The sequence below is a fragment of the Phyllopteryx taeniolatus genome, chromosome 1 (genome assembly GCF_024500385.1).
Source record: "Phyllopteryx taeniolatus isolate TA_2022b chromosome 1, UOR_Ptae_1.2, whole genome shotgun sequence".
NCBI lineage: Eukaryota > Metazoa > Chordata > Actinopteri > Syngnathiformes > Syngnathidae > Phyllopteryx > Phyllopteryx taeniolatus.
In genome coordinates this window covers 2563185-2584379 of record NC_084502.1, presented here as the reverse complement: position 1 = coordinate 2584379, position 21195 = coordinate 2563185, and the positions used below count along the sequence as shown (strand labels likewise).

At 41.7% G+C, this 21195-nt stretch overlaps 1 protein-coding gene across 1 annotated transcript in view; it reads left to right on the top strand.

Annotated features, from left to right (window-relative positions):
- Positions 1 to 12: 12 nt before the first annotated feature.
- LOC133489445 (ERC protein 2-like) overlaps positions 13 to 21195 on the top strand; it is a 138971-nt gene continuing 117788 nt past the window's right edge. The window contains 5 exon segments of the mRNA XM_061798565.1: positions 13 to 379; positions 2291 to 3429; positions 6268 to 6972; positions 16192 to 16347; positions 17863 to 18030. Coding sequence (XP_061654549.1) covers positions 2578 to 3429; positions 6268 to 6972; positions 16192 to 16347; positions 17863 to 18030 — 1881 coding nt within the window. The 5' untranslated portion in view covers positions 13 to 379; positions 2291 to 2577.

Genomic DNA, 21195 nt, shown 5'->3' with positions numbered 1-21195 from the left:
CGGCCAAACGCACTTGTGGCATCATCTCTAAAATGACAATCAAATATTCCCCAGAAAGTTTTGGAAGTTCCCATAACTACTCCTTTCCGAATCTGTACAATTTCATTTTGATTTAGATTTTTAACCCTGTTGTTTTTTTAAAAAACATTTTTATGAGGAAATAAGGAACTCAATTGAATAAAACCTGATTTTGAGTCCCGTGTCTCTCTCGTCGCGCACGCGCCAACAGTTGGGAGTGCGCGCCCACGCGGACGCTGCGAGCGATGGCAGCAGAGGTCACCCACGAGAGAGAGAGAGAGCTCGGACGGATGACACCGTGATGCAGGGGGCCCGACTGCGAGGGGAAGGTCCCGTCCGGACCGGTGGAGGAGGATGCGAGGTGCGTTGCCGACGTGTCCGGTGAAGGTGCTCGCCGCTCTCGACTGGACTCGTAAAACGCATGACAACTATGCGGATTGAGATTAATTATTATGTAAGGCATCGGACTTGTGTAGCATGTAGCCGCGTGCGCATATGAGCAAGAAACTAATCCCCCTCATGCAGTTGTAGTAAGAGTTGCTCGGGGCGCAATGAAGCGAAAATTGGGGATCACGGCGAGTTGAAATGTTTTGTTTTTTGTTTTTTTTAACCGAGGGTTTGTGACGTCACTCAACAGCTGTTCCATCACGACAATTGGAGGAAGCAAAGGCAAGTGAGACGCGTGCAGCTTGCTGGCTTTCGTTGTTATAACTGATTGTGCTTGTTGTTTGTCTTGCCCTTAGTTGTCCTAACGAGATAGCACGGTCGCGTTGTGCAACTTGTGGAGTGTTGCTTTCACAGTTACCGTGCAGTCCTAAACCAGCCGCTCTCAACTGAAATGCAGAAAAAAAAAATGTACTGACGTAACAAACATTGAGATCCCCCCCCACGAAGCACCAGAATCTAAAGTCATCGTGTGCCACAATCACGGATGAGGGATTGACAGCTGCGTTATGACTGACAAGCAGATTTAACCAATCACTCAGTTGTATGTTGTGCAGTGACCACCATCGTCCAATCCTCTTGGATTAGAGGAGGGATTAATGTTTGGATTTGACGGTGATTTTCAGGCCATCCTAATATCTGGACCGTCACAGATAGTTTTGTGTGTTTTTTTTTTTAAATTTATTCTCCATTGGTGGCATGGTGGAGGAGCACATCTGTCTCACAGTCCTGGGGTTGGGGGTTCCAATCCGGACTCCGCCACCTGTGCTTGTGTGGCTTTTCTCCGAGTACTTTGGTGTCTTTTTTTAGGCTAAAAAAAAACAACAACAACTTTAAACTGTCCTTAGGTGTGAATTGTGAATGCTTGTTTCACTACTGACAACTAGTGCAAAACAATATAACAAATTGTGAAACTAATTTACTTTTCAGAAAAAAATGAGCAAAAGTTTAAACACATTTACATTTCAGAAAACAAATAAGCAAAAGCCAAAACAAATTTACATTTCAGAAAACGAATTAACAAAAGCTGAAACAAATTTAGATTGGGGGGGGGGGGGGAATACCAAATGCCAAATAAAATTTACATTTTGGAAAACAAATGAACAAAAGCATAAACGCTTTGGCAATTCAGAAAAAAAACAAATGAACAAAAGTCAAAACGAATTACAAGTGACAGAAACCAGTTTTCTGAAATGTAAATTCGTTTCAACTTTTGTTAATTTGTTTCTTGAAATGTGTTTGCGAAATTTGTTGTATTGTTTTGTACTTCCCAGCCACCGTACCACTAAACAAAAACGTGACAAATAGTATAAATACTGTAATATTGATGAGCTCCTCAACGTACTCGCATCGTGATTTACTCGGTGTGAAATCTGCATGGGTAATTGCAATAGTCATGACTTATTTTCTTGAATATATTTCATATATGAATGGCAACAGATGAATACACAGCTGGTTAATTGTACCTTCTGCCATATAATGGAAGAGCATTTAATTGTTCTGTCCGTTATTATTCGTTGCTGGCATATAAAGATGAACAAAGATATATTTTAGGTGTTCCATTTAGTTTATTTTTCACTATTTTGGAGGTTGTATAAATTTGTAAAAATGTATCAAAGGGCAAATTCTCAAAGGTACGGTACACTTATAAGATAAATGCCTTCCAAACAATTAGGAAAAAAATAGTTTAACGATAATTCATAACATCATGTATCATCTTTCAGTACACCACAAATAAAAAAAAAATAAAAGGAATTTTGTATTAATTGACATTCAGGGTTGCTGTATTATTTTTCTTTTGACTGATTTTCATTGTTTTGTTGTCAAGGCTCCATGATGTCCCGGCCTGTACCTGAAACCGAGTCATGTTGGGTTGCTGTATTTGGGAGCCTTGTTGCCTGTTGCCAACAGCAACCTCTTCCTCTTATTTGGACTAAATACTGCAAGTCTCAGCCTCAAGCCCCATCCAATCCGCGATGGGCATGGGAAAAGTGAGAGGCCAGGAGATGGCCATTTAAACCCTCAAATCCACACTGAATCCATAAAAGGATCCAAAAGGGAATCATCTCAAATGCCACATTTCACGATATATATGTGTATATGTAAAAAAAAAAAATGCCTTTAAATATTAGAGCCAAGCCGGCCCAGAACAAGCTGTCTGCTGCCTCAAGGAGCAGTGGGGACGCAGATGGCAATGCACCTCATTCACGCTTTTCAAAGTCTGCAAAACAGGGCAAAGGTAAACAGGCCAAGACCACTTCGACCCCAGGCTGCCGCTCAGGGCTAGAACCTGGCTCAGTTTCCGCACCTGTTGCAAAAGTACCCGCAGGGCAAGGATCAATGTCAAGGCTCAGTCCAAAGAAACCTGGTGCAGGGACACATGCAAAAGAGACCAGTGATTCAGCAACAGCTCCAGGGGGAAAAACTCTCTCAATGGAGAACATCCAGTCTTTAAATGCAGCTTACGGCACTTCGGGTGTGTACTCCTGTGAGCGGGATGCTTTGGAACCCTCTGGCGGTTACCCTAAAGGCACCATGACGCTCGGAAGGAACACCAGCCGCTTCTCCTACAGCGGCCGGGGAACTGATGTGGGCAGCAGCCCAAATATCAATTCCACTGACCTCAATCACCGGTCCAACCACTACAGCAGAGAACAAAACTTTCGCCCTGCGGGGACTTCCAGTCTGCAGCACCAGTTTGGGAGACAACCGCAGGCGCTGGATTCGGCTGGTCGCCAGGAGCCTCCTGCATCTGATCTCCAGGCTCAGCTGAGAGAGCTTCAGCGGGAAAATGACAGCCTAAGAAGGGAATTGGACGGAGGCAGGGATGGAAGGACAGGCCACAGCGTTAACAACGTCAACTTCTGGAGTCCGGATGTCAAGAGGGACAAAGGCCTCAGGCGAGAGGATGGAGCGAGGACCTCTGCCCCGAAGGACTATTACGGGGCAGACCAAGATACTATTCAGGTATGTCATAAAGGTACAGGTCAATACATTAGAATATATTTATCAGGGCCTGACCGATTTAATCGGCCAATATTAGCCTGTTTTTTTTATTTATTTTATTTTTTTTTATATTTAAACACAGGCACATTAGAGCAAAATAAAAAGATGACATTCATCGGCCTTAAGAAATCAATATCAGTCAGGCCCTAATATTTATTGTAATTCATTGAGATGACATGACTAAATCAATCGTGCAACAGAAGCCTGCAGATGACTCTAGATGTGATTTATTGTTCTCAAATTTGCATTTTCCAGTTAATAAATCACATCTACATGCGTAGTCATCTGCAGGCTTCTGTTGCACAATTTATTTAAGTATGTCAATTATCTCAATGAATTCTAATTCATATGCTAATGTATTGCGATGTACCTGTAGTCAACTGTGTTTATTTTAGAATTGACGTGTCTTTTGGAAAGACTAATTTAAATGCCGATGAGGGAACCTCAAGTGTTCGCATCCACTGAGATTTTACCGCACTTCACACCAAATGAGTCAACAGTGCCTTCAACAGTGAGTCATGTTCACACAAGTAAATCCGTGTTATTATTTTGTATTCATGTGTCTCATATGGACATCACACATCTTCTCATACCTTCTGTGTACCCGTCTTTGAGGTTGCATAGGAAAGCGCCTCTCCAGTTCCCTTAAAGATGGTTTCGCGGCTTGCGGGCTTGAGTTGCCATGGGAACGTGCCCTCTTTGTCTTTGCCAGACTCTAACACAGCTTAACAGCTACTCCTCAAGGAAGTCTCGTAAATTAACGGAGTAAAAATATGTGTTACAGTATATATTTTTTACATATCTGTACTGCACTTATTTCTGGAAACATTGACTTTTACTGTACTACATTTCCTAAATAAAAATATATACTTTTACTCCAATACATTTCTCTTAGCCATCTTCATGACTTTAACTTCCGGCAGTTATTAATGTAATATTAATAATAAGGTATTTTCTGTGAAGATACTTACTTTTTTTTTTTTCAATTGTTGCTTTAAGGTACTTAATATAAAACTGTCCAAAGGGATATTTACCACTCACTTCTTTGCCATCTCCTCGTGTATAACAGCTGTACACTCACTGGCCACAAATTAAGTACACCAGAACATTCTAATGAGATCAAATATGACAGCAGTATGAAAAAAAAAAAAAGGACTGCTCATGTTTAATTTACAGTGCATCTTTATTGTCATGATTTCGTTGTACCGCACGGCAACACATCTTTACAAAATAGGCTGAAGGCAAAATATGTGAAATGACTGAAGCACCTAAAACTACCACTTCAGCGGTTAAAAATCGGAACTCAAACCCGCTGCGATTAATAAGGACGACAACTGAGCACGCAAACGCAGAATCTTCATTTCTGCTCTTGTGATCGATCTGATTAGAATGCGTCGGCTGACTTGTATCAGATCTTGTTACCTAGGCAACAACCTCTGCGTTTGCACCTACTCATACTTGTACTGGCGCGCATGTTTTCGAAACGAGAAGGTGTAAACAATATTTGACATTGATACGATGTAGAGTGAAAATATAATTCTTGGGAAATTAGTACATTTGTCTGTAGGACACCAGGATTTGTATATAAAAGCATGTGGGAAAAGGTTAAATGACTGAAGAGAGCTGTAGTCACACTTATGTACTCTGGGATTATTATATTAAAGGGGGAAAAAAACCAGCATAGCTTGGGTTTGAAATATATCTTTTGTGATGCCAGTCCTGGAACCTTTCTGACACTTTTCTGGAGTACCCGTAGACAACAAGCAGAGGGTGGTCAAACACTCTCCACAGAAAAAGGCCCAAACGAAGATTTGTATACCCACATCTCAACACATTTTTTTTTTTTGCTATGAGGCAGATTTGCAAAACGCAGCACGTATTTGTCTTATTTCAATTTTTTTGTTATACATTTCCCCCCCCCCCCCCCCATAGTTTTCCCTCAAATGTTTAAACTCTTGCTCTAATTTATTCTTGATATACGTTTGAGATTTGCCATTTCTAATGTAGGAAAATACATACTTTGTAATTTCTTTAATGGATACTAATCCCCTTCACTGGTCCACTGTGGATGATTCATTTTGTTTTTATTTCATCCTTTGAGTTACCTTGCAAAGATGTTGACATCAGAACAGTTTCATTTGCATAAGGAATGTCACTTTCTCCATCAGCTGTGCCAAACAGACTCCCACCTAACCATCTGTTTGTATTTGTGTACATATTGAGTTTGCATGTGTGTCCTTGGTGCCACCTACCTTTTGCATACGAGAGTAGAAGAGTATGAATATTCACGGCAATATAATTTTTTTTTTATGGCAGTTTTCATTTTGACAGTCTGTTTAAGATACCTTCTGTATATTTCTTAATAATGTACGTGGATTAGTGTGGCTCTTGCATGCCTTACCTTCGCTTGCGTGAGTTCTCTCCATGGACAACAGATAATTTCCAATATATCAGGTTGATTGATGACATCAAATTGCGATTTCTCAATATTATATTTTAACTTAACTATTCTAGGTTTGTAAACGTAAGTATGAATGTTTCACCAACACTCTGTTAACTTCTTACTTGACTGGCCCTCTTCACAATCACACGCTCATAATCGCCTGGTGTTTTGAAATGAAGTGACGCCCCCTTGAGGACAAAATAATCAACAAGTGGCTTTAATCTTTGAGTTCAGGCTTTTAAAAAAAAGCAACTTTGTGTTTGGGCTTCATGCATGTGCTCGAGAATCCCCGTACTCGGTCAAATACTTGAATATGACAAAAGAAAGTTTTGTTTCCCTTGTCCAATTTCTAACAGGTTCCATTGACAGTTCAGGAGCTCCAAGAGGAGCTGAGGGCCCACAGGGAATTGAACAGCCGCCTACAGCAAGGGACATCCGGTTCCTGTCCTGACAGCCGCACGGACCAGGACCACAGAGGAGGGCTCAGTCCTGGCCACAGTCCTCGAGAAAGTCCCAGCAATCTCCATAGTCCCGGACCAAAGAACAGCCCGAGAGCGAGCCCGTCCAACACATATGATCCGGGGAGACAGGAAGCCAACGTCATCGTTCACAGCTCTGGGTACGGCTGTGCCGGTCCAGTAGCTACACAGAGAGTCAGCCCAGCCGGCACGCTTCATCCCGGGCCGAAGCGCAGCCCGACCGTCCCCTGCAGCCCCAGTTCGCTACGGCGTTGCAGCCCTTGCCAAGTGCCGGGGTGTGACGGCTTCTCTTCGCCACCTCTGGATCCATCGCACGAGAACTTCATCCACCTGCAGTCGGAGCACGAGCGTCAGGCCAAGGAGCTGTCCCTGCTGAGGAGAACCATGGAAGAGATGGAGACGAGGATTGACTCTCAAAAACAGACGCTGGGTGCCAGAGACGATAGCATCCAGAGGCTCCTGGAGATGCTTCAGAGCCAGGGTCAAGTTCACGGGAAGTGGGGCCGCAGCCAGAGAACGGGCATTTTAGCTATGGCTGCGCACGAGGCTGAAGCTCAACTCGAAAACATGCACGTAAGAGAGGTGAGTTTGGTTTTGAATTTGGCGTAACAATATTAAAAAAAAAAAAAGAAGAGATTGAGGCATGTTTAACTCAGAATGGCATTAACCCTGGTACATTTGCCATCTCCAAAGGACAACATTTTCATAATAAAAAAAATCCCATCAAGACTGGATGTATTTTGCGATATATCCAATGGGTATAAAAAATGTACACACCCCTGTTCAAATGATTTTTTTTTCATGATGTGAAAAATGACAGCAAGATAAGTCATTTAAAAACTTTTTCCTACCATTAATGTTACCTATGACCTAAGGCAAGTAAAAACAAGCAATTGCTTGAACAACTGAGTTTTATTTGGGCTATGGTGGAAGGTGTTTGCTGGCTACCATTTAACCTAAGTTTGAATAGGATTGGCTACATTGCCCATAGGTGTGAATGTGTGTGCGAATGTTTTTTTGTTTATATGTGCTTTGCGATTGGCTGGCGACCACAGCCACATCCCACTTATAAGAGGGTGTGCACACTTGTGCAACCACATCAGCTCAGTTGCTTATTTTTACTTCCCCTTTCTAAAAGATTCCCCCCCCCCCCAAAATTAAGTTATACAGGTTCTATAAGCTGAATTGATGGTGGGAAAAGTTTGGAAACAATTTATCTTGATCTCATTTTTGTATATCACAAAAACCTGCCATTTAATTTGAACAAACAGGGGTGTGTAGACATTTGATAGCCACTACTAGATTTTTCCTCGAAATCATCACTTTGTTGGAAACGCCTGTATGACATCCAAGGCATGCCTACAGACATCCCTCTTAATTGTTTATGCATGTTTCCTGCACCTGTATTATTTTATTTGTGGAAGCAGAAATCAACTCATGTGGGCCAGATTAACAAGTCTGTGTTCACGCTGATTGTGTGTGTGTGTGTGTGTGTGTGTGTTTTAACAGTACCGCATGTTCTTGGAGATGCACATGCTCATGTGGCAGCTGTAAAAGCAATTCCTATTTGGTTATACATGTTAGAGAGCTACATCCGTTGATCGAGAAATGGAAATGTAGTTTGCTGCGGGAATATGCATGTTGTTATCCAAGCAGGCCAGGTGGATTGGTGGCACACTGCTTTGGCCGTCTGGCTCCTGCTTTGTTTATTTTTAACTCCAAAATCTTCTTAGCTCTTAATTTCCCTACCTGCGTGTGTGCGTGTGTGTACACTTACTCTTTTTTGTACCACGTTGATTTAGTTTTTGCCCTTGTGTTGTGTGTCTGCTGCACCAAGTAATTGTGTGTGTCGGTGAATGTGAACATCACGGGCGCACATCTGGAGTCGGTCGGTTTAGCGTTTCTACCAAGGCCACACCCCCTCTGGACTTGGGCATGGACGATCCACCCTTGTTGGGTGTCTCTGGCAATTGTGGGCCTCACAATGCAATAATTCCTGTGCATGTGTGCGTAATAGGTAAGTACTTGTTCACACGCCCGCGCGCGCACACACATACACACACACACACACACATGCTGTAGTATTCTATTTTTAACTTGTTTTGCATGCGCTGTAAGCAGGGGAAAAACTCAAACTTGGCTTTTTGAGGGTAAGATGGGATGATGTAGTTTGTGTGTGTGTGTGTGTGTTTCCATGTATTTCATAAGCATAAGGACAACAAATAGTTTGCTTGCCTAGTTTATTTTTGTTAGCTCATGTTCTCCCCCTGCCTGTGTGGGTTTTCTCCGGGCACTCCGGTTTCCTCCACATCCCAAAAACATGCGTGGTAGGTTGATTGAAGACTCTAAATTGCCCGTAGGTGTGAATGTGAGTGCGAACGGTTGTTTATTTATATGTGCCCTGCGATTGGCTGGCAACCAGTTCAGGGTGTACCCCGCCTCCTGCCCGTTGATAGCTGGGATAGGCTGCAGCACGCCCGCGACCCTAGTGAGGAGAAGCGGCTCAGAAAATGGATGGATGGATGGATAGTATGCTCCAAGTGTTTTTACTAAATAGTTTAGTTTTTTGTGTTAGTGGAGGATAATTGTATGCATTTGCATGGCTCATTGCATAAAGATATTGTTTTTTAAGAAATGTCTTAAAAAGACCTTGGTTTCTCCTATAACAAAAAAATATTGATGTAGCAACAATGGGTATACAGTCGACTCCCGCAGTTCACCTATTCACTCTTCTTTTTTTTTTTGTTTTTTTTTTTGTTTGATTTTTTATTTTTTTGCGACGGGCCAACCCCCGTTTTTCATTGAAAACGTTTATTGACGATATATTCCCGCATATTAAAGAAATTTTTCAGGTAAAAAAAAATATATATATATGTCCCGCAAACAGTGGGGGTTCCACTCTACTCAAAAAAGTCATCCAGCACAGTAATCACATTCTACACAGTGGAGGAAATGATTGGGGCCATGTTATTTTCCTCAAAAAATGTTTCACTTAATTCATTACTTCACAAAGCATCCTCTCCAAGGCACTTTTAAGAATTGCATAATCTTGATTTAAAAAAAAAAAAAAAAAAAAAAAAAGTGTCAATTCAATCAGGTAGTCTGATACTTTAGTTTGCACTTTGATCATTTTGTGGTCAGTGAAGAATTCAAAAAGTCAAATGTGAGGGTTAACCGCTAATTAATCAAAAGATTTCTTTGCATGTGTTTAACTGTGAGGTAACCTTTTTCCTGTCAAGGCCTCTTGCCTGTGTTGACTTATCGGAGTGGCAATTTGGCCTCACACTTGGACTTTGATGGCTGTTACGGTAGTGCTGCGCTCCTCTTCCATATTTTGATTAGCTCCGAAGGAAGTCGGCACAACTGCCTTCCATTAGCGCACCCATTAAGCTCTTTTGAAATGACCCTGCTTGTCTAGCTTCAGCTAAGATACTAAATGCTTAACATGTGTAGACTTTCTTTTGCTCTATTTTTTACGGGTGATGCTATGTTGGAATGGAATGAAGCACAATTCTCACCTTAGTTAATATGCATGAGCCCCTTTTTTTTTCTTTTTTCTTTTTTTTCCCCATTTTCTGATGGACACATACTGATAGTTTTTAGGGCACCGGTAGTTTTAGGGGACTTATTTTCAAGTAGTTGTGCTATTTAAAGGTCAGCATAAATTGGAAATCTGCTTTGTAATTCCATGAGACTTGCTAGTAGCATTCAGGTCTTGGAGATCTTCACCAGATGTGTAGTCACTTGAACCATCAGTCTGTGTTTATGTCTGGATGGTATGCTCATGAGGAGTTTGTGTGGATAAAGAGCACAGGCCATCATTCACTTGCTGTTTTTTGCTTTCAAAGGGATGCCGCGTGCAATGGGGCTCTTTTGTTCCTATTTTGTGTCCCCTGTCAGACTTTCCGATATGCACAAACCCAAACACAGGTTCTATTTTCTGTGTTTTGTGGAATCGAAGAGCGACAGTAAATAAGCAGGACTGGTTAACCTAATCATCATTTAGTATTCCAACTCCACTGATGGAAAATATAATATAGTTATAAGTTGCATCTAAGTTGCATGCAAGTTTATTGCATCTACTGCCATCTAATTGGAAAAACATTGCATTGTTCTTCCTGTCACTATTCATCATAGATACATTTGTTGTCAATCAATAATAATTTTCAGACCCATGAAGTGAAATTGGATAACTCACTGCAGCACCCCTGATATTCTCTCATGACACATGAGAGTGCTACGTTACACTGGTTGGGAATCACTGACAGCTCCCAAAAAATAAATAAAGGGAACACTCAAACAGCACATCACGAATCTCAATAAATGAGATATTCCGGTTGAAAATCTTTATTCATGACGTAGTGGAATGCGTTGAGGACAAAGTAATATAAGAATGCTGAATGGAAATCAAAATCCCCATCCCATTCAGGTCTGGAATGAGAATTGAACCGTTGATGGATGGAACGAGACATGATGACCCAGATGTCGCACCTCTAGGGGTGAGAGCAGTGGCAAAATGCAAAAGTGACAAAATAAAAATCTAATAAATCAAAATAAGCCAGAAAGGCTACGATCTGTGGTCACCACCATGAATTCCATTCCTTTATAGCGTTGTCTTGCTAATTACCTCTCGTTTCCACAGCTGATGAAGTTGATTCACAATCTATTCGGCTTCCAAACTGCATTGTGTTGTTCCATTTATTATTCTTTCTAGTAGTTAGTATAAAAAGTTAGCAAAAACAAAACAAAAACATTTTTGCAGTACTAGCAGTAACCACTAAGTGGCAGTGTTCTATCAGGCTTGCCTGCAAGTGTCGCTTTGTGTGTGATCTCACAGTCTCACACACGCACGCGCCCGCGCACACGTTGTAATCGACTCTCCCCAGCCGCTTGTTCCCAGTAGGCCCAATAACAACAGCAACACCGCTGCTCTGTTCCAGCCCAGCCCTGACCTGTTGCTAAAGGTTTGCACACATGCAGACGCGCACACACACACACACACACACACACACACACACACACACACTCGTTTCAACTTGGAGATCTATTTTATGGCATTTAAGTGCAGGTTTGACACAGTCAAGAAGGAATCTAAAAACAGAAAACCTAAAGAAAAAAAAAAAACCCTTTGTTTAAAACGTCTCATTCTGGATGAGCTGTTCTGGTGCCGTTGTATTGATCCAGTGGGTCAAATAAGCATAATTGTTGTATCTGTTTTTGCTTTCGTCAGTATTAAACCTCCCCATTGCTCCAATGCTGACTTATTTTTTTCACTCGTGCAATGTTCTTTGAAGCACATTTGTGAATGTACATTTGGTTTAAATAGCAGCATTTCCATTTTCTTTGCCAGCGTATCCGTTTTGTCTCCCAACCCAATGGAGTAGAGTGTATACGCAGCTGAAACGTTGAAATGAAATTGTGACTAAATTGTCTGAGATGATAGGCAGACCCATTTCCACATGTATGTGTGTGTTTGCTTTTTCTCTGCCCTTTCCTCTCTCGGATGGAGAAAGGGTGGGAATGTGACTGATGAATCAGTTCTCCGCATGTTCTGCGTGGTGCCTATGACACCGTCGCCTCCGGGCGAGAATTGAACTTTGTGACCGTGTCCGTCTCTCAGGATGCCTGCAATTTATTGCTATTGTGTTACCTTTTGATCCTATTAATTCCATGTGTTAGCTGTTCTGACACATGGAGCCGAGTTGACAATGTTTGATGCTTCTCTGTCTTGAATAATACAAATTCTCCACTGGGGGCCACATCATTGCTGTAAAATATTTGTCAAGGAAAAGTTGAATTGCACACTATAAAAGGGCCACAGTCATTTTTAAATGTGAATCAACACAGAGTGACACAATAGTCCACTCATGGTCAGTGGGCAGCAACAGACATGCTCTTAGAGGAGTAATCCCCGCTTATGCACAAGTGAATAGGACAAGAGGATAAGGCTCGTCTCCTCTAATTTCATTGGAAGAACTTCAGAAGATTCCAGCTCGTCTCAGTCCACCACAGTACTGTACATTGAGGTTTCCCTTGACCGCTTTACCACATCTCAACTGTCTTTTCTTTCTTACTTTTTTTTTTTTAACTCTCAAGGATATGTCTACACAAGAAACATATTGATTTCGAGTGGTTGTTGGCATCAATAATAAGGCTGACAAAGTTGGAGTCAAAAGGTCTGATTTGTGCGTACTCCCAAATTGTTACAATTTCAAAGTGCAGCAATCAGTCTTGTATGAATTCCCGTGGATTATTTTCTGATATCAAATGAGATTAAACATCCATGTGACTTTCTGACCCCAGTCACAATCTTTCGCTGGCTTTCATGTCCGAGCCAGAATCCGGTTGATTTGGAAAAATATCCAATAGCAGGTGCTCGAGGTAATTGGAGTGAAATGCAATATTGCTTCATGTTTTGTGTCAGAAATCTGCCAGATGCAATTTTGAACGCATCTTTTCACTGCTTGTGCTTGCTTCTCAGGATCAATTGCCTGTGACATTTTTTTTCTCCATGTGGTGGAAAAGCTGTTGAGCTTGTTGTATGTACATATGCAATAATAGACTACTGAACAGGGAGTGAAGTGCTGGATGTGGACTTTGTGTTTTTGTTCCATGATCCCGATCAGGATAAGATGACTACAACATATGTAGATGGCTGGATGGACTCATGCTGAACGGTGACAATTTAGCGCCAACGAAATGACTTTTGAGACTTTTGTCATTGCACTTCTAGTCTGTTATTTACCCAGAAAATAACACATGTAAGTAGTTAACGCTTTCAAAACATTTGCTTTCAGTAACTTCATTAGGGAAACCTCCTAAATGATCCCTCTAATTCCCCTTCATCTATTAACTTACTATAAATAGTTGCGTAGGGGTAGTTATAAGTAAAAGCTATCATGAATTATTGATGGGGGAAGTTAAGCGCATGCGCGGGCAGACAGTGTTGCTGCAGCAGCGTTAACGTGTCAAACAGCTTTAGGAAAGTCTTGAAAACAGACTGAGTCAAGTGGTGAGAGTATTAAACAGTACATAGGTTATATGAACTTGTCTCCAATCTGTGGTAGGACTGACTCAGAGAGATCAACATAAAGAGGTAAGAGCACCTGCTGGGAAAAAAAAAAATACATCTTCCATCTAATCAACCAGGAAGTTGCTTCAAGAAGAAAATTATACTTTCTTTCATGGACCAATGTTGAAAAGCTTCCTATTAATTGCCTGGAGCTGTAGCCATTCAGGAGCACTAAAGATGATGAGCCGCCAAGCATATTTCTATCGGGTTCCGCCTCAAGAGCTCCATCGGCGCAACCAGCAGGCGGACGCAGCTAAGTCCAGGGCACTGCAGACTGTCATTGATATGAAGGTAGGACTTCATACAACGCAACGCCTCGAGTGTGGTTCTGCAATACTTCCGATTTGCGCGTAAAACTAAAAATGCTGTTCTGAAACGATGACAAAACGTTACTGTGCTGCTCTTTTTATTTTATTTTTATTTCCCACCCCAGCAACACACGGGCAGCTATTGTAGTTTGCGGATCACCTCTAACAATAACTTAAATTATTGATGAGCTCTGCTGTAATGTGAGAAGGAGTGGCCACTTCAGAGTCATAAACGCAGGCAGGGAAAAGTAGTAAGATTTATGCCCAATCTTATTACTCGTCCATGCAAAGTTATTTATACAAGTTCAATTAGTTTCAAATGCCACATATGGAAGCTTTCACTCACAGCTCAACCCTTTGAAGTCATTCGCGCTGTGAAACAAATTTGCAGACTCCTCCATATGTGGAGGTGTGCAAAACCGCACACCCACCCGACAGTTTTTTTTACAACCCCCCCTGTGACTTTTTATGCACCCTTGGTGATCCAGTATGTCTGCCTAGTGACAAAAAAATGCACATTATATGCACAGCTGGCATGCCAACAGTTCGTTTACATTAGATTTTTGAATGAATGAAGTGGAAGTGACACAAAGACCGATAAATAACGACAACGTTGCTGAATAACGCTGTCTGTTGTTGTTGTCTGTAATAAGTCAGTAACGTGCAGTTGGAATTTTCCCTTTGTGATTACAGAACAGCGCACCTCCTTTCTGTTTTGATCCTGACATTATCTGGCAGGTACAGTGATGAGTGCTCATTCCTTGATCTTTCTGTTTTCATCTCGAGCTTAAGGATTTGATGTGCCTCTGTATTTTCTCGGGCTTTGCCTTCTTTCTTTGTATGTGTTTGCTCTTGAGCCACTCTTCTGGAAATGCAACAGGCAACCTTCAACAGGTTATTTTACAGAGAGAGGCTGTAGTATCAAATATTTTTACAATTGATTATTCTATCGATTATCCCATTGGAAAATTTATTTTGCATGATTGAACAACAAAATGTGCATGTGAGGTGGAGGTGTTGTTTTTGTCAACTTGGGGTTGCCATCCTCACGTTGTGTGTACACAACGTGTGTAATATCTGTGACTTTTAGTGTGAGCGGCTTTAAAAGGGGTGGCCTGGCCTGGTGAGTGACATGGGCGTCAGACGATGAGAGGGCAGAGTTCTCTGTCGTGAACTCAGTTTCGTGCATGGCTGTTAAGTGTTGAGTGGACGATAACGGCCCGTGTATAAACATGCTTATTATGTTTTGTTTGTTAAAGCGATTGGAAGTACACCAGCGGCTGTGTTTGTTCTCGACCACTTGCAGGGGGATTGCAACACGTTCTGACTAGCGGCGGTAATCAATATTCAATTAGTTGACATCGATACCTTGTATTTGCAATCGTAATCATGCTGTTGCGTAACGTTGGTTAATTGGTTCCGCTTTGCCGAAGACACATTGCACTTTTATCTTATTTTGTAAACGTAAACAACTTTGGATGTTCTGTTTTTTCGTGCACTCTTTGCTCCCCGCCGTAGTGCCAACTTATTTCTGTACGGCGTGGCGCATTAGTCTGCAGTAACGTTAGTCCCTGTGGAGAAACGGTCGCTTCAAAGCTTCGAGGCAGAGATTTTGCTTTGACTTTTTTTGTAATTGAATTGTTCAAATTATTTGATTAATCGTATCAGCTTTAGTAGTATTATATATACTCAATGTCATATCTGAACATTCAAGAGGAAACTAAACCTCAACCTTTTTTTGCGTCAGTGTGTGGAGATTTGCACGGTGTCTGCGTCGTTTTGGCGAGTATTTGCAGCACCGTGTTCTGGTCAGGGCTGATGTCAGAGATAGTAATAGAGGTCAGATGCTTCCATGTTGCCTGTGGAGTGTGCTGATGGCATCATGCAATCTGCTTGCATTTATTCCATTCCCGGTCTCCTCTCGTCCAAGGTTTAGCATTCAACGTATGCATTAACAGATGCAGCTAAACAATCCCGGAACCTGTTCATGCCAGAAGCTTCCATTCCCTCAGCCATACTTGGTTGCCAGCCTTGATGTTTCCTGTCCCCTACTCAGACGTCAATATATAGCGAGCCTATGGTGTTGGTGTTTGTTTTATGGTCTTTTGCATCAAATCTCAAATTAGCCTTGTTTGTTGTTGCCTACTCTGTAATAGGTTGGATTTTCCCAAATTTCTACTTGGTAACAGTTCTATCTTTTCTATGGCTTCGTTTAAAATCAAGCAACCAAAGCTTTCAATTTTGCAACAGTGTATGGTAGTCAAGATCAAGAACTTTGTGCACAAACCTCCCTTTTAGTTTTGTGCATGAGCGTGTGGCTGAAAAGACTGACGGCTTGAAAGGAAATTGTTCTTTAATTACTGACATGTAAGACAGACAATCTCTTATGAAAGTTAAATGTACCTGCTGTTGCTGGTGCAGGACACAAAGATCTCTTCATTGGAGAGAAACATCCGAGACTTGGAAGATGAGGTCCAGATGTTAAAGACCAGCGGCCTGCTACATCCTGACAACAGGCAGGATGAGTTCAAACAGGTGGAGGTCTACAAGAACCATTCTAAATTCATGAAGACCAAGGTAGAATGTCTTAAAGACGACACCTGCATGTCCGGAGCGTTGCACGCTACAACGAAGACTTGTCTAAGAACCTGTGATGCGCATGGCTCCAATGCATGCTAAGTGTGTTTGGCGTGATGACGCTTGGGCCCACAATTGATAGTTCTGTTTGTCCAATCGAGTGATTCCTGTTTGGTATGTGTTACTCTATTCCTCTCTTTGATTCATGCTCATACCTGTAAAGTACCTGAAAGCTCAGCTCCAAACAATGCAACTCACAAGAAGAGAGCCATTTAAAAAGTAATCGAATGAACGTGGTGAGGGAGCTCCTCATTAGTGAATATTTAAAGAATAATAATTGTTCATATATTTATCCCTGTGTGTGTATATCCAATTATGCTTAAAATTTGCGTTTCTAAAATATTTTGTATGTGGCCCCTGAGCCTTAATTTTAATATATCCAATGACACGCATGTTTTGTTCCTGCATATGAAACCTGTAGGAAATAAAAAAGAAAAAAACAACAAAAAAACAAAACATACCCTATCAAAGTCATTAGCTGTGTTTCCAAGATGGCTTGGGCTCATGTTACCTGGCCGTTTTTGATTTCATAATGCCATCTTTTATCTTTCTTCATGCAGCCAGTCAGACACACAGACCGACACCCCCATAGAATTGGTTCCTTAAACTGTTGTGTGGTGGTGACTAGTTTATTTTTTATTTTTTACTTTAGAGAGCGCAAATGCGACATAATTATTCTGTGCGCTCGATAAAGTGGCTTTGGAGAGCCTAACCAGAAAACCTCGTTTGGTCTGTCTGTGTCTTTGTAGCAGCAGGCCACATCAACATTTAGCCATTTTTTTTTTCTTTTTTGGCACCAGAAGTCAGATGACAATCTTCGACACAGAGCTCGCCTCAGCACAGAAAGGGTTCTCTTGAAGAGTGTTTTCCTTCCCTCTGTAGCTACTGCTTTATGTAACCACTCTTAGAACATTGTGTTTCCCAGAATGCTTCATAATGTGTTCTGACTCTCGACCTAAAGTTTTGCCATATTAAGTTAAGACTGGGAGAAAACATTATCATCTTTCGAAACAAATACTGTTATGGTCACAGTACACTTGGCTTTGCGATACAACTATAGGATTATTTTGCTCCATGTATAAAGTGCAATGTCATCTTTAGTCAAAACAAACAAACAAATAAATAAATCTGCAAATAGGTGAATCCATGGGAGCCGAACCGCGAATGTGCACAGGTCCACTGAGTTTGGCGTAGTTTTATTTTTTGTTTGTTTTGTTTTAAATTCATTCAAACATGGCATACATGTTTACAAAACTCTTCTTGGTGGTGTGTCAAATTCACACGACATTTTTTTTGGGTCGCTTTACTACTGGGTCTGGAAGTTGGTGAGAATTTGTTGTGTGCGTGATTGAGAGCAGCCGTGTCGCTGTTGTTTGCATGCGTTGTATGTCATCCTTTTCATTGGTGCACTCAAGAATGACGAACCAAATATTTTTGTGTGTGTGCGATTACCAGATAGAGCAGCTGAAGCAAGAGCTGAACAGGAAGGAGTCTGAGATGCAGGCCCTGCAGACCAAATTGGAAACACTAACCAATCAGAACTCCGACTGCAAGCAACACATCGAGGTGCTGAAGGAGTCCCTCAGCGCCAAGGAGCAACGTGCCAATACGCTCCAGACAGAGGTTAGTTTACATGTAAGCACAGGTGCAAAGAAATACATGTACAGACACACATTCTCACAATTAGGCTGCTCAAGATTAAATTGTTGAATGGCTACAAGAGGAGGCCATCTTTGAAGTTCCCAAACTTTATGGCAGTAATGATTTTTATCTGCGCTATGAGCGATGGCGGCATGTTGTATGTACAGCGATGGTTTTTATGCGAAGGCCGGGAGCATTTAACATTTTTCTCCATCACGCTCAAGACTTGGAACTGATACTTTAGATCTCTCTGTGTTTCCCCAGTTGAGAGTGGCCTGCTAACTTTGTCCACTCATCATTACAGGAAGCAATTTGGGCCAAAATTAGGCCTAATTGTCCATACATGCGAAAGGAATTTTGGCTCTTGTCGTGAATACATCATACTTATAGGGACTGGTTTCAGTGGGTGGTTTGGATTTCAGTGGGTGGTTCTGTGAGAGCATTTATACCCGCCTCCCCCGCCCCCAGCTGACAGTGTAGACACAATGCAAATACTCCACGGAATCCATTCATATTGTGATGCCAACACATTTTAAGAATTCACACTCGAGGCACACTTCCTGGCATTTTGTCAGAAGTTGGTAATGATCAGGGCAAGCATTTGGATACATTCAGTCGATGTCCTGACATTTAAGTTTATGTCCGCTACATCGCACAATTATTTGATGGGGTTGAGATCAGGATGCATCGGTCAGTCGACTAATCTATTAAATGGATGAAAAGGGGAAACTCAAACTGTTCCTACTAAGTTGGAGCATTTGTTTTGTTTTTTGAACGAAGAGGTACTGCATATCCCTTCCGCTAACTGATGAAGTAATTGATTGAGGTGTGTTGCAATACTTTTTCAATCAGTGGCTTGTTTTGTATATGATCAGCATCCCAGTCAGTGTGCGGGTCCAAACTGAGGTGGTGACGTTCAATTGATTCTAATGCGTCTGATGGTGGGTGCTTAGACTCCTATGACATGTAATCGGCTCTGATCGTATCACCAAACGCGCACGCTGTTAAGCACAAACATACAAAATCCACCCACGATTGCTCTGCCCTCATCTCCGTCCGGTTTCCAGAGGTTTTCTCCTGCCATTGAAGTAGCATTTTCCCTTGCTTGAGAAAGTCTTGGGTTTCCGCATGTAAGTGGGCAAACCCCAGGATGAGTAAAGCTATTTAGGGCATTTGGGGCCAAGTATTGCCCTGAATTCCTCTAGTTAGTAACTTTGCCAGTTGTGGTTCATGTGACTGACAGTTGGCGCACAACGGCTCGCAGGACATTGCAGCGGCAATCCGAGAAGCAGGACTGTATCTAAAAGCAGTGGATGAATTTGTCGGTCAATTCTGAGGACAGCTTGCACATGGCGTTGTTTGAATTTATCTTCAGATAAGTGAAACTGTAGGAAATGTTGAGAGTGAGCACGGGTGCAAGGACTTGCTCTCTGTCTGTGGAAAGTTAGCCTTAATACAGGTGTACGTGTCCTTCCTGCAGCGATTATGACCACGCATGGTTGAAACTGTACTCCTCAGATCAGGTGACCGGACACAAAGCCTCTTGCATATTTCAACAGCGCAAGAAAAGTGCATAACACTTATAAAACAAGATGATTGCAGATCTTATGATGATGATGATATTTTTATTTCTTTTTTTTGCACAAATTCCTTCCCTGTGACCCATGCATCGAATGCAAGAGCCCTGGAGATTATTCAGATGAATTTGAATGTAACACTGCTGTCCTTTGCACCCTGTCACCAGTGGGCATGTGCACAGAAAAAAGCAGCATGCAATTGTTATAAAGAAGAAGTAAGAGAATAATTTTGTGATCGTATGTAAGTGTGTGAACTTTGCTCAGTGAGAGATGCAATGAAATAGAGTGCTGTAGCCCCCTCAGACTGGATTATTTTACTTGAACCTTCCTTGTTCTTTTACCTGATTGATTGTTAAAGTGGTTAGTGAGGCATAGAAGATGTTTGTGGTTTCAGCCTGGCTATTCGCCACCCTGGAGCGAGCCCCTCTCGCTCTCTTTCTCTCTTTCACTGTCTCATTTTCTTCTTCCCTATTCGCTTGCTTTCCATCCTCCACTGTTTTTAGCTATTGTCTGAACGGACTGAGAATGAAGTAATTATCGAAATCAGATGGATGATTTCCTTAAAATGGGGCATGGGGCAGTATATATGCATACATTTATAAACTTACAAATATTACTGTGTGTACAGGCGCAGTCAAATAGGTTGGGATTGAAAATTACTTGGGATTGGCATCTTCAGAATCAGAATCATCCTAATTTGCCAAGCATGTCAAAAACACAAGGAATTTTTTTCTCCGGTAGTATGACAACAGACGGCCATTTGACAGAAAAGACTTAATATAACATAAAAACATAAAATACAGTACGGAGAGTCACTGAGAAATGAAAGGTTACCGGTAATGCTGGTACATATTTTTTTCTTTTGACAATTGTGCAACAATCAATCTATGACGTGATCAGTAAGAATTCTGACGATTGTGTGAACTCATCGACGTCAGTTGATGATGATAATCCAGCTGTGTAGGGGCTATATATGCGTTTTCTGCATTTGTGTTCGAACGGAAGTGGAGAACCTCCCACTCCAAAAAGGAGGGGGAAAAAAGAGGCTGCATGTGAACAGAGATCAAGAAAGATAACTTTAAGGTGGTTGAGTCGGCCTCATCCGAAACTAACCAACTATGGTTACCATTCTCAGGCCCTGGTTCTTTGGCTCGTGTGGGTTGGGTTGCAGTGTAAGCAGTAATGCGTTTGGGCTCCTCAGAACAAACACAGAAAGGTCCAAAATAAAGCCCCCGTAGAGGCCATGTGGAAAAACCATAAAGTGGAGTTATGGAGGTCATTACAGGGATGGGATCTTTAATGTGTTTTTCAGGGATCAAGGTGAATATGTGCTAAAGGGATCGCTAATATGCATGAAAATGTGCAGATAAATGTACAAAATGTGCATTCTGATATTGTCCACCTCATATGTCAGATATACAACGTCATCTTTGTGATGATGTATCCCATGTGTGTCCTTTTGTGGAACCTCTCCGTTGTCTAAACACACTGAAGATCAATGAAACACACACATGCACACTAACAATGGCCTGGCTCGTTCTGCTATCAGAATTGAGGCCGCTGAGACAGC